The sequence below is a fragment of the Magnolia sinica genome, chromosome 12 (genome assembly GCF_029962835.1).
Source record: "Magnolia sinica isolate HGM2019 chromosome 12, MsV1, whole genome shotgun sequence".
In the NCBI taxonomy this organism is placed as follows: domain Eukaryota; kingdom Viridiplantae; phylum Streptophyta; class Magnoliopsida; order Magnoliales; family Magnoliaceae; genus Magnolia; species Magnolia sinica.
Window position 1 is genome coordinate 83,668,631 of NC_080584.1, and position 14,494 is coordinate 83,683,124.

General features: G+C 39.4%; 1 protein-coding gene across 1 annotated transcript; it reads left to right on the plus strand.

Annotated features, from left to right (window-relative positions):
- Positions 1-971: 971 nt before the first annotated feature.
- LOC131220692 (serine carboxypeptidase-like 31) lies at positions 972-9,761 on the plus strand. The gene is made up of 10 exons (XM_058215467.1): positions 972-1,376; positions 2,092-2,199; positions 2,377-2,472; positions 2,954-3,046; positions 3,599-3,681; positions 6,569-6,856; positions 6,980-7,110; positions 7,564-7,659; positions 8,799-8,904; positions 9,155-9,761. Exons 1-10 carry the CDS (start codon positions 1,067-1,069, stop codon positions 9,299-9,301), a joined length of 1,458 nt encoding a protein of 485 aa, XP_058071450.1. The 5' UTR covers positions 972-1,066; the 3' UTR covers positions 9,302-9,761.
- The last annotated feature ends 4,733 nt before the right edge of the window (positions 9,762-14,494 follow it).

Consider the following 14,494-nt stretch of genomic DNA (forward strand, 5'->3'; position numbering starts at 1 on the left):
TTCTTTTGACCATGATTTCAACAACCAACACCTAAAATGGAGTCTCCACTAACACTTCCCAGCAAGAAAAGCTCCTAACCTGACCAAAATCCACGTCAGAAACCACATACCTGACATCCAATAAAAAAAGAATGCTAGCCTTGTAGTCCAAGGACTACTGAAGTGAATTTGTAGTCTGCTAGTTGCGTGATGTGCATCGATGATCGGACCGTTCAAGAGGCAATCCCATCATCATCAAGCCATTGGAAACATATGAGATTCAGAAACAATCTATCCCTTCAATCTATGGATAGATAAAATGACCAAATGGTCGACAATTTACATTCAAGCCCATTTTTGGATCACCTTTACATAAAAAGAAATCCGTTCGACCATGGCCTATCCAAGGTAGGCCCTAGCTCCTGAAGTGGTTCTTACACTGATACACATGGCCCAGTCCAGTCTACTTGAACTTCACTTCAGTAGTCTGCAGCAGACTACTTTCCTTCTACCCTAAAAAGGAAATAGAAGTTCCTAGGTAGGCAGGTCCATATACACTTGCTATTTTAATACAATCTTTGACCACCATCCACCTTTGTCATGGTTGGAGAATACCACCTTTGACAGATACACATCCAAGAGAAATGCTCACATCCAACCGGTTATACCAGTAAGCTGGCGTCTCCCCAGCGAATAACTTTCAACATGCAATCTTCGTGTGACATCCAACCCCATCCAACAGGTTGGCCCCACCATAAGGACCGCCTTCTGTAAAATCAGGTTCATCCACTCACCAGGCGGACCACACTTGTATTTTCTTATTTATCAGCGGCAATGGCCCACCCAATGAGCGGACGGCACTGAATTTTGTATAAGGCGATCCTCATGGTGGGGCCAACATATTGGACAGGGTAGATGTCACAAGAACATGATAGACTGTAAGTTATCTACTGGGTGGGTGGTTACTTATCGACCCACCCACCCATAGGGATGTGAGCATTTCTCCATGTATAAATATGTTGCTCTAAGGTGTGGTTTTCTTGTGTGAGCTGTTTGAAGACAAGATTGTTTGTTGTTCTTTATACAAATGGCTAAGTGGAGGATTTTGGGTTTTGTAGTGAAGGTGATGTGCATTGTCATGTGGGTACTTGCTCTTTTTAGTGTGGAGAATGCTGTTGTTGGGGCGAGACATGGACGTGGGCCGTGTCAGAAGGGGGAGAGATTATTAGGACATGAGGATATGGTGACTGATTTGCCTGGCCAACCGAGGGTATGTTTTCGCCACTATGCTGGCTATGTGAAGGTAAACGAGAAGAATGGAAGGGCACTCTTCTATTGGTTCTATGAGGCATTGAGTCGCGCCGAGGAGAAACCTTTGGTGCTATGGCTCAATGGAGGTAAGGTTGTTTTAGTTTCTCATGGGACATATCACATGCAGGTACCACAAACCATGTGGTCACCCATGATCTGAAGATGCTAACCATTTAAAAAATGACCTAAAAAACTCAGTAAGATTTAGCCAGTGAATCATATGTTTTGATCATCATACATATGTAGCATGTGTTTGTTGGAATTTCTTCAGACATTGAGCATGGTTAGTTGTTCACAAGGGCCCATTTGGGTCTAATTTGTGGACTGGATGAGCTTGGCCCATATATCAAGTGGGAAAATAATAGCTCTTTATCCTCTTGAATTGTTATTCTAGTTGCGACTTAGCAGTGGAAAAGAAAACTTCATAATACACAAAGAAACACCTCTCTCTCTCTCTCTCTCTCTCTCTCTCTCTCTCTCTCCGTCACACACACGTATAGACGCATTTCCTATCACAATGTCAACGGTTTCATAAAAAAGTTCACAGAGAGTGGGCCATTCCAAAAAGCCAAAAATACTGAAATGGGTGTTTGCAAATCCTCATTCCATGGGTGGGAATATACAATTCCCCTATAATGCCGTCAATGTTGGCCCACTTTCTATGCCATACACGTGGCCTTATGTGTGCGATGATCTGAATATATGGTTCATTCACTGACGATGGCTTTTTGTTTCATGTTGGGCCATGACTCCATGCTGTCTAGAAAGCTGTCCTGACTCATGGGTGTTTATTAATTGCAGGTCCTGGGTGTTCTTCAGTGGGATACGGTGCAACGCAAGAGATCGGTCCTTTTATAGTTAAGTCACATGGGCATGGGCTAAAATTCAACCCCTATTCATGGAACAAAGGTCCTGATATATACTCAATTATATATGCATGAAAATGCGTATATATGCACAAGCATACATGTACATGCATGCACCTGCACACACATGCTGCATAAATATATTCCTAAGTTTGTTGATACAAAGATGGATTTTTAATTCTCAAATTAAAAAACCTTCATGCCCATGGCCATGCTGCAGAAGCCAACATGTTATTTCTGGAGTCTCCCGTTGGTGTCGGCTTTTCCTACTCAAACACAACTAGTGATTATACTATTCTCGGCGATGACCTCACAGGTTTGTTACATTAACATGAACATAATAGACACATATACATACATATCTGTAATGTACATACATCCATATCCATGTGGGAGCCTGTGTGCATGCCGAAAACATAAACACATAAACACACATACTCCCACACACTTGTATGTATGTATGCATGCCTATTTTTTCATTTGAATCAGGATCCCCAGCTTGCCACAAATAAGAAAATTTTTTTTGTTGCAATGTGATTGGGCCACATCATCACAAACTACATTTAATTATGCAGCAGTGCTGACAATGTAAGTGATGATGTTGACCAATCAGAATGCAGGCTAACAAGAAAAACCTATTTATGGCAAGCAAAGGATCCATATTCTTTTAAATTTCATGCATATACATTTGTATTACATGCATGGATGTATTTGTTGGATAACACATTTCAAGAGAATGAAATAGTCTGGGGGAATTTTGAAGGCTGATTAATCTGTACTGTTCAAATGTCAAATAGCAAATGATACCTACACTTTCCTGCACAAGTGGTTCAACAAGTTTCCATCTTACAGAAAGAGAAGTTTTTACATTGCGGGCGAGAGCTACGCTGGTAATTTTTTTTTGTCTTATAGGTCATTGTAATATGAATCCATTAATATTGTCTTAGAGGTCCTGATGCATCTGAATATGAACGGTGTCCTGCATCTGAATACAAAGTGGGGTCCATGGTTCAGTGACCCAGACTGTTGGTGATGAGAGGACTGTTCAACTCTGCTAGTGGCACTTCCTCTGTCATTGTAGTTTTGACGAGGATTGCATGGGGTTGGCAGTCGCTATCAAACTTTTACCATAACTTTTATCATGAATCTTGTCCTAATATAAAACTGTTTAATATTCAAATTGAATGGTTTTGTCCCCTATCTAGGACACTTATTGTGGATCTTCATGGTCCTTGTTTTTGGGCCACTGATCCGAGGATTAGAATCATCTAAACTGTGGAAAATTTATGAATAACCTCTTCATTGTGACTTCCTTTAGATCAGAAGTCCAAATTCCCCAACCATAGGATCTACACACAAAAACTGGTGCATCAGGACCATATAATTCCTCTAAATAAAGTTGTTTGATAGGGTCTAATAGCTGGTTGGACATCCATAAGCAGGAAAGTATGTTCCGGAGTTAGCCGAGGTCATTTATGACATGAACAAGGATCCTTCTCTACACATTGATCTCAAGGGTTTCTTGGTACGATCCTTGTTTCCTTTCGTTTTTGTTTTTGTTTTTTGTTTTTTGTTTTTTTGTTTTTTGTTTTTGTTTTTGTTTTTGTTTTTGTTTTTTATTTTGATTTTGATTTTGTTTTTGTTTTTTTTTTATTTATAATATTCTACACATTAAGCCAGCAAAGATACATGCATACTCCCATTTCATTTACATTTTGATAATATTATAGTTTCAAAACTTTTAAAAAACACGTCCTGCTCACCTGAGACGTCTGGGCTCGACTAAATGTGATTGAGAGTCTAGAAAAACTCAATCTGATCATGACCTGGTCAAAACTCCATAAAAAATCAACTTGCCCTGGACAAAACCATCACACTCAACAAAACTCAGTAATACTAAAAAATTACTCCATTTAGCACAGCTGGACATAATTATTTAATATAATTTTTACTTTTCAAATATTAAATAATGCTGAAAAATCTCAAGAAAACTAGCACGAGTTATTGGGAAACTAGTCGGCCAAGTTGACTTGATTAGGTATTTAGTCGAGTTGAGTTTTCTTGTTTAAAGAATTGTATCTATTTTCTTTGCTTAAGCTCATTTAGTATGAACCACTAATCTAGTACCTTTTTTTTTTTTGGGAGAATGATCCTTGTTTATTATGAAGGATCCGTTGAATCGTAATTCGTTTTGCTTAAGCTACCTAAGCCTTAAGTAACTTATTATATTCATCAGATAAGTATGTCTGGTAAACAACATACATATCAACCAAAAGGTAGAAAAATTTGCTTGGTTTTCAATAGTACAGGTAGTTTTTAAATATCTTTATCATCTTGTTCTTTCCTTCTAATTTTTAACAATATCTTTCATTCAAATCTCTTCCAATTTTTACCGATTCATGTGGGGTCCATCTTTACTATCTACCATCCATCATGTGAGGCCAACCTTTGATGTGGATTGATTATTATGTTGGGCCCATGTTGACCCCATCTTCAATATTAATCATCCATCTTGTGAGCCTACCTTTACTATGGACCATACACCTTGCAAGGCCTACATTCACTATGGACCATCCACCTTGCAAGGCCTCCTTGGATGTGGGCTATCCATCATGAAGGGCCACCTTGGATGTGTGCTATCCATCATGTCGAGTATTGAATGTGGATTGTCCATCATGCATGTGGAGTTTGCCTTTTTTGTGGACTGCCCATCATGTGGGACCCAACTTTGAAGTGAGCCTCCATCATCTCAGGCTTCCTTTGATGTTGACTGTCGATCACACGGAGAGATAAAAAGAAAAAAAAGAAAAGGTAAAAAAGTTAATTTTTTTTACTTATGGTTGAAAATAAGTATTAACTAATAAGCTACTTTTATAAAAGTGGTTACCAAACTAACTTTTATTAGAAAAGTAATTTATTTGCTATCATAAGTAATATAAAAAACCTACTTATGAGCTTGTATCAACCACCTGGAAACCTCTAACAGAACCTTGTAATGGGATCAACCTGCATGATTTTATAAGTTTGATTCAGCTTATTCATCCAATGTTCTCGTGGTTGACTGCTCTTAAGGTAAATGTTGCGCCGATTGTTAACCGTCACGTTTGGATGTGGAATCTTACTCTATATTTTCAACTGTCCAATTCTAGAGAAATTCACATGGGGGGCAACCAGATGAACGATTTAGATTAATGTAATATCATAGAAGTGGCCAATCACTCCCCTACAACACCGAGGGTAGGGACACTACTTGCTTATAACCCAGGGTAACAAGAAACCCCCTAAACCCAAACATTAGAGTGGATATAACACAAACATTAGAGTGGCCTCTAAGAATCTTGCGTTTCTGGGATTCTAGTAGCCTTAATTTACAGGAAAGTTGTGTCCGGCAAGGTTGGATTGACTCAGGGATGGACATGATGAAGTCGATCACCATCGTCCTCATGGAGATAATTACTCCGAATCTACACGGAGCTTCTCTGGACTCCTCACAGAGATTCCTTGAATCCATGAGGAGAAATAAAAACTGAAAATAAATTCTAATAAATTCAAAAATAATTTGATTGATGATAAAAATGAATTTACAACTTTTTAAATAATAATACCAAACATAGGAACAAGTTTCAAAATCAAACTCCAACTCAAGATCCCTAAAATTCGTGACTTACTATAAATTATAAACTTACTATTTATAGACGACCATGATTCCTCCTACTAGACTTCATGGTTTTCTGCCAAAAATAGTGTGTGTCCAATTTGGCCTAACCATGTTATTCTCCTAAATTTTCTAAGTCCTTTTCAGGTTGGGCAGGATTCCTAAAGCTCAAAGGATGAAAAGTTATGATTGAACTAAAACTTATTATAAATAGTAAAAACGAAATTAAAAAGGATTTTCTACCGTCAATTTCATAGAATCTCACAAATTTGGCATGGGCAAACTGGCATAGTGTGTTGGGTGGCTAAAATAGCTTCTCCTACCCCAAAATCAATGATGGTACGTTAAATAACTAATAACAGTTTGCAAGATATGCCTATTTTAAGGTTCTAATGGTCATGATCACTTCTGCCTTTGATCAGGCCTTCTCTGGTCCATCTTGGACATGAAAGTGTCCACAACCCGCTCTAAATCACGGATTTGGTGTGATTTAGTTGCCATTTAGTAATCAATTGGATGATAATGAACTTCTAATTGGCACACTAGTTTTTTTTTTTTTTTTTTTCTGGATCCCGCACAGTACAATTGTTTGATGGTCCACAAATCAGATTCATGGTCTTGACTACACCATGAAACGCCATTTCATTAATTTTTTTCTTAATGCCAATACTACTACTAATCTCTGGTTAATTCAGCTGGGCAAGCCAGAAACTTTTTCTTAATTCCAATACTACTACTAATCTCTGGTTAATTTCAGCTGGGAAACCCAGAAACTTCGGACGCTCTAGACTGGCAAGGTCTGGTGGATTACGCCTGGAGCCATGCTGTTGTGTCTGATGAAACTCACAAAGTCATCAAAAGCTCCTGTAATTTCTACAGCGATGATACATGGAGCAATGAAGAATGTACTCGGGCAGTTGATGAAGTCATGAAACAGTATCACCAGATCGATATCTATAGCCTCTACACATCAGTTTGCACGAACACTTCCATGGGTTCGGAAGCTAACTCAAGGCAATTCATGTATAAGTTCTCATCTAAGATGGTGAATGCCTGATGCCTTACCAACCTAGCTTTATTTTCTTGCTATATTTCTGTAATGCAATCTGAGCCATTGGATTTGACCTAACTTTCATAACATGAATGATGGTGATTTTGGGTTAATCAGATGCCAAGAATAATGGGCGGTTATGATCCGTGCCTTGACAATTATGCCAAGGTTTTCTACAACCGACCTGAGGTGCAAAAGGCCCTCCATGTTAGTGATGGCCACCACCTTAAGAACTGGAGCATCTGCAAGTAATCTCTCTCTCTCTCTCTCTCTCTCTCTCTCTCTCTCTCTCTCTCTCTCTGTAAAGAATGCTCTCATCCAACCGGTTGGACGAAAAGTTACTGTCCACCCAGTGGACATGCTACATCCAAACCACCCAATAGTTTGGCCCCACCATGGGGAATCCCATGTGGATGAATCAGCCACATCCACTCATAAGGTGTACGGTTTTGTATCCTGTTATTTATAGGTGGCAATGCATTATTTTATATGGTGTGGCCCACCTGAGGAATGGATGGTGCTGATTTTTGCAGAAGTTGGTGGGGCCTATTGGATGAGGTGGATGTTGCACCCACATGAGAGGTTGGAAGTTTCCCATTGGGTGGACAGTAATTATTCGTCTAACCGGCTAGATGTGAATATCTCTCCATATATAAATGACAGAATTTCAAGCGATATCCGTGTCATGATGTTGAATGCAGTGATGAAATATTTCATGGGTGGGCAGATTCTAAGCCGTCTGTTCTGCCAATATACAAGAAGCTTATTGCAGCAGGACTTCGAATATGGGTGTACAGGTAAACATGAACCGCAATACATTACCGGGCTTAAGCTTTAAGTGCACCCATGTGGTTTTGGACATATATAGTTCTAAAAATCACTGACTCGACTTGAAACTTGGTCGAGTTAACTCAACCCAAATCGCGGGAAAACTCAGAACTGTAACTGACTCGACATTGACTCGGAAAGAATCGATGAGTTGACTCATGACCTGACCTTTGGAACTAGCCAGCACACCAATTGAGTTGTTGCTTTAGCTTCTGTTTCTTTATTACTAGTTTGAAAAATCCCATCTGAAATGTTTATTATATATCCATCTTAATAATATATATATTTTTTATATAGTAATTAAATATTGAGTCTTCGAGTCAACTTGGCCTATCTAAATTGACTTGAGTCGAGTTTTTGGGTTTTTGATACATGTTCTTTCAGATACTTGAACAGTATAATCATTAATCTGGACCCATCTGCATTTCATGGGCCACCTTGAAAGTATCCTAGTGATAAGAGGATTCCAACCTTTAGAACTTTGGCCTTGTCTTTTATTTGGGGTGATTTTCTGTCTGGATGGAACAGTATTAAAGATGAGCATTGACCGTTTACTTCACCGTATCTCTAACTCTATTTTTAATTAGAACCATATTATTTCTTTTTTCTCTTTTGCTCTTTTTAATACCATAGATTAAAGGATTAGATTTTGCTATTGTACATATATATTCTTTAAATACTATTGTACACTGTAAATAAAATTAATTTCAAATACCAAATTCAATCTTTACAAACAGTTATACTCATTTCATCAACATGGTTCTCTTGAACTAGAGACTAACCAAGGTGGAGCCCATTGAATGGATTATTTATATGGATGGTCAGACCTTTGCTTGTTTTATATGATACAGATGATCCAATTCATTGGTCTGCGATTGGATGGTAAGGATACTTGATCCGAGCGGATTTTTCGCCATGGCCCATGAAGAGTTTGCAAAAAGCTGGTGGACGTCCGGATCGATAGTAGGACTACCCACCTTAAAACCATGGGGGTGCACCTAAAAACTTAAGTTACAACAGGATTCACTTGACCATCCATCTTCTTTCCATACAACTATATGCATGGTAAGATAGAAACTTGTATTGATTTATGAGATTTGTTGGTCAGTGGAGATACAGATGGAAGAGTTCCTGTGTTATCTACAAGGTACAGTTTGCGTGATCTGGGACTACCTATCACTCGCTCATGGAGGCCATGGTATCACGAGAAACAGGTATTTCTTCAACATGGCAATTTATCAATGTAACTTTAATTCCTTTGTAAATTACCTATTATCATGACCTCCACAAAAGACCACTTTATCTTGAGAGAGAGAGAGAGAGAGAGAGAGAGAGAGAGAGAGAGAGTATGGCATACGTGCATGATGCATGCATGCATGAATACAAACAACTAAGTACACACGTGTGTACATGCTACACATACCTAGGTATTTACGTGATTATGTTGTTGTATGATGGGCTCAGGTAAGTGGTTGGCTACAAGAGTATCAAGGGCTCACTTTCGCAACGTTTAGAGGAGCTGGCCATGCTGTTCCTATTTTCAAACCAAGCAGTTCTCTGGCTTTCTTTGCATCCTTCCTTGCTGGTGAATCTCCCCCTGCGGAACGATGAATCGACGGCTCCTATGGCTTCTCTCCATCTCCACTTGATTTTTGTCCAAACCAGTTCGCGGATGTAATTCTCTATACGTTAGGCATAGTTATAAAAGAGATACCGTGTTGCTAAGGTGTTAAGGTAGAGCTTTTTTAACCGCACACGTGTCTGCAATAAAGCTCATTTACACACCACACATGCGCCAGCATGGCTCCTGCGAGATCCATCCGTCCATCCATATGAGACTGGTACCACCTTCTACATGTTTTCCCAAAAATAAATGGTCCATTCAGCATGTGGGCCACGATATTAATTAAGAACATGGGATGGGTTTAGAAAGCTTCAGCCAAGTAATTGATTGTTAGGCTAGGGCATCACTACATCCTTTCCAGTGGACGGATTGGATCTCAGATGTACTGTGCCATGCTGCCACACGTGTGGCATGTACACGATCTTTATGGCACAAGTCAGTGCACTTCTCAACGCCCATCCAAGGATGTGAAAGAAAAATTCTATCTCCACCTTATATATCCATATATACGGAATAAGAATGAAAATGAATCTTCTTATCATGTCATTTGAACCCCAAAGTGAACAGCCATATTGCACTCTAAAACATGAGAAAAACTCTATAGTAGTGTTGTAAAAGAAAGACGTGTCATGATTATAAATTACTTTACATATCTCTTAATGACATTTGTATTTGACTACTAATTCCCGTATTTGGATTATAAATAGTAAAATATTAATAATGATGATATTACTTTAATGTCAAATCATTACTAAAATACATTGTTAATTACAAAGAAGCCTGCTTGGTGCTCTAATATTGCTCACAAGTCTCATGACCTTCGCGCCAAAACAAGGCCTTCTATTAAAGCACAACTTGCCTTTTAAGACCCTTGTGCCTATAGGTCTAAGGATCTAATACAACCTCTGTGGGGGGTCATCTCGTTCTCCCCCTCCTCTCAACCTCAGGTGGCCGATGGCCAATTCCTTAACTACTTGAACAAGTGAAAGCAAGAGTGCTACCCCTCAGGCACCGGCTATAAATGTTCCAACCCTTTCAAGGAAAACTCGGCTGCTCTAGTGCACCTCACCCAATGAGGGCCCAAGTCGCCCAAAGATAGGTGAGAGTTAACCTCGGTGTTACTTCTCCTCCCATCGAACAACAACTCGTAGTCTTGAATTGTAATGACCCATGGTTTTGTAAGCCTTTTTCATTCTTTTCTTATATTAACTTCACTGTGAGTTTAAGGAGATTTAGTTACATGAAGTGTTTTCTGTATGATATGAATTGCACGAGTGAAACGGTTTGTACTAAGCCAACTTTCATGCAAGAGTTTAGAACGTCCTTACGGCGATCTGATGATTTCACAATTCGTCATATTCCTCGAGCATCAAATGATTAAAGAGTCCTCTTTCTCCCACATGAGGGGGAATGAAAGTAATTCCATAAAAAATAATCACATATTGTATTCTCCAATACATAAGCTCTTTTATCAACAACCAAAGCTTAAACCCTAAACAAACTATTAAACCATATTAATTAAAATTGTTCATTTAACATAACAACTTCTAATCTTAAATATTTATTTTAACATAATATTAAAAATGAAAAAAAAATAAATTATTTCCAATATTCTCCGGAAGTCTGCCATAACTTGCTCACATGATATCAAAATTTCATGAGCTTATGCTCCCATGTAGTCTAGAGGTGGGCCATCTTCAAACTCAGGATGTACGGTTAGATATAAGACATAACAATCGTAGATATGAATGGCTAATATGATTCCAGGAGGTAAGTAATGAAATGTACCCTTGGTACATGTACATCGTGTACCTTCGCATAGCCATTGGAATGTCAGTTTGAAGATCCTAACCGTTTATTTGTATGCCATGAAATTGAAAGTTTAAGATTTTTCTGTGAGGGGGAGATTTATCTGTGAGTATTAGGAAACGGATTGGCTACTCCCCCTGCCACCAGCCAATGGCTGGTGTTCGGTGCCCTGTGGGCCCCACCATGATGTATGTGTTTCATCCATGTTGTCCATCTATTTTTTCACATCATTTTATTGCATGAGACCAAAAATAAGATATATCACATTCTCAAGTGGACCACATTACATGAAAGAGTGTTGAATGAGCGTGGACCATTAAAAACCTTTTCAGGGCCATAAAAGTTTTGGATCAAGCTGATGATCTTTGTTTTTTCCCTTCATCTGGGCCTGTATGAACTAATCAACAGATTGGATATCATATAAGCAGTACAGTGGGCCTTAGGAGGATTTTAATGGTGGATATCCAATCACTATTGTTTTCCTATGGTGTGGTCCACCTGAGATTTATTTCCCTCTCGTTTTTGGGAACAATTTGTAAAAATGGATGTACGGAATGGATGAAACACATACATCATGGTGGGGCCCGCAGAGTACCGACCACCAGCCACCGGGCTGGTGGCAGGGGGAGTAGCCAATCCCCGTGCTGAGTATTACATCCATGGTCTGACACAATTGAGAAGTTTTCTGATCCGGAAGTGGATGGATTACCTGTGCCCCCTGTTGTCCGAATCTGCGTGCGGTCCAAAGAGATGGTGGCGACAAATCGACTCCGTCCATCAGTTTTGCAAGACGATAATAGAACATGAATTTAAATATCAGCAAGATACAAGGTTCCGGTGGGCCATACCACATGAGATAGTGGGAATGGAAACATCCCCTGTCCAAACCTTCCTGGAGCTAACCATAATGTTTATATTCCATCCAAACCGTTCATAAGTTTATTACCACTCAGATAAATTGTAGGAATAAAAATAATCTGGTAAAAAAAACTTCTGTAACCCCACAAGGTTTCCAATGGTGATCGTTCAGTCCCTGCTGTTGCGTGGGGTATGGCCAACATGAGTTTTGGATCTGCCTCATTTTTGAACTCCTGTCCTATTTGTGGTGTTTCAAAACTGATGGACGGAGTGGATTTGGGCCCCACACAGATTCCCACGATAGGGGGAAGCGGATTGGCGCGAAGACGAGCATTACAGTGGGGTGTACTAACAAGCCGACAAAAAAAAAGCTCCATGTTCAAAGGAGATCGAAGTTACATGGGACCCGCAGTGATGTATTTATTATATCTCCACCGTTCATCTAGTTTTAGAGATCTTAGAGCATTTCCCAAAACATGAATCATATCCAAAGATTATCCAGACCACACCATAAATAGCAGCAGAGATAATGATTTTGGCCGTTGAAAAATTTGTAGGGCCTGCCGTAACCTTAATTTTACATCCTTCGTAAGGTCAAAAAGACCTTAATAAAGAGGAAAAACAAATATCATATTAATCCAAAACTATTGTGACCCGAAAAAGGGTTTCAATGATAGATGTTCATTCCTCACTGTTTTTTGCAGTGTGGTTCACTTGATGGTTAGATCTGTCTTGTTTTTCATCTCAATCCTTAAGACCGGCTCGCCAAATGGATGGACAGTTTGGATATAACATATACATCATGATCAGACCCACAAAATTTACTGACATCAATACAACAGCCATATAGCAGTTGTGAGGTACACCCGTCACCAGCCAATCCGCTTCCACGGTAGGGGGAACAGAGGGAAGCAGATTGGTACCCCACACCAACGATGTAGCTAACGTGGGTACGCCTCGTACGAAGACGAGCGCTGACGCTCCTCCAGCTCCAAGTTTTACACTTGAACCAACGGTTCGAAGGAGATCAAAATTACATGCCCCCCAAAATGATGTATGTATTATATCCATACCATTCATCCAAATGTTTTGATCATTTTAGAGCATGAGACAAAAAATGAATCATATACAAATCTCAACTGGACCACACCACAAATAGCAGCGAGGATAATGGTTTTCACCGTTAAAACATTTGTATGGCCCACCATAACGTTTATTTTCCATCCAATCTGTTCATAAGGTAAGAAAGACCTGGATTACGAGTTAAAAAAAATTATATTGATCTAAAACTTCTATGACCACATAAGGGTTTCAATGGTAGATGTTTAATATCCCACTTCTTTTTACAGTGTGGTCATTTGATATTTAGATCTGTCTTATTTTTCAGCTCAAGCCTTACGATGCAGAATGTATGGACGGTTTGAATATAATGCATAGTTCATGATGGGACCCTCAACACACCAGCTACATCGCAGGTATGTGGTACACCGGCCAATCCGCTTCCGGAACAGAGGTATCCATGTGGAGGCGGATTTCCTGGGAAAGGCTATCCCAAGGAAGTTCCTGTGCTGGAAACCTAGGTGGGGCCCCACCGTGATGTTTGTGAGAAATCCATTCCGTCCATCCGTTTTTTGATATCATTTTAAGACTTTAAACCAAAATCGATCAGGACCCAACACTCAAGTGGGCCTCACTAAAGGAAAAAGTGGGTAGGAAAATTTCTACTGTTGAAACCTCCTTGAGGTCGACAGTAATGTTTACATGCCATCCATACCGTTCATAACATCATCCCTATTGGGATGAATTGAAAACAAAAATATTAACCTAATTCAAAACTTATGTGGCCCACGAATATTTCAACTGTAGACATTCAATCTCCACGTTTTCAGCCCATCTAAATATTGGATACAGCTCATTTTTTGACTCACTAAAATGAGCTCACAAAACGTATGGCCAGGGTGGATTTCTCACAAACATCACGGTGGATCCCATCCAGGTTCGCAGGAACTTCCTGGTAAAGGCTTTCACACAAAATCCACCTCCATGCCAGTGGACGCGGGTTTCCTACGGGAGCCTTCGCTGAAAACTTAGGTGTGGCATACAGTGATGTTTTTGAGAAATCTATTCTGTCCATCCATTTTTTGAGATCAGTTTAGAAATTTAGGAATTGAGATAAAAAATGAGAAGGATCAAATACTCAAGTGGGCCTCACTAAAGGAAAAGGTGGGTAGGAAAATTCTTATGGTTGAAACATGCTCAACAATGATGTTGACAAGCCATCCACACCTTTCACAACATCATTCCTAATGAGATGAACTGAAAACACAGATGTTATCCTGATTCAAAACTTCTGTGGCCCACAAATATTTCAATCGTGGATGTTCAATCTTCACGTTTTTGGCCCACTTGAGTATTCAATCCAGCTAATTTTTTGGCCATAAACTAAAATGATCTCAAAAAACGGATGAACCGAGTGGATTTGTAACAAACATCACGGTGGGCCCCACTTAGGT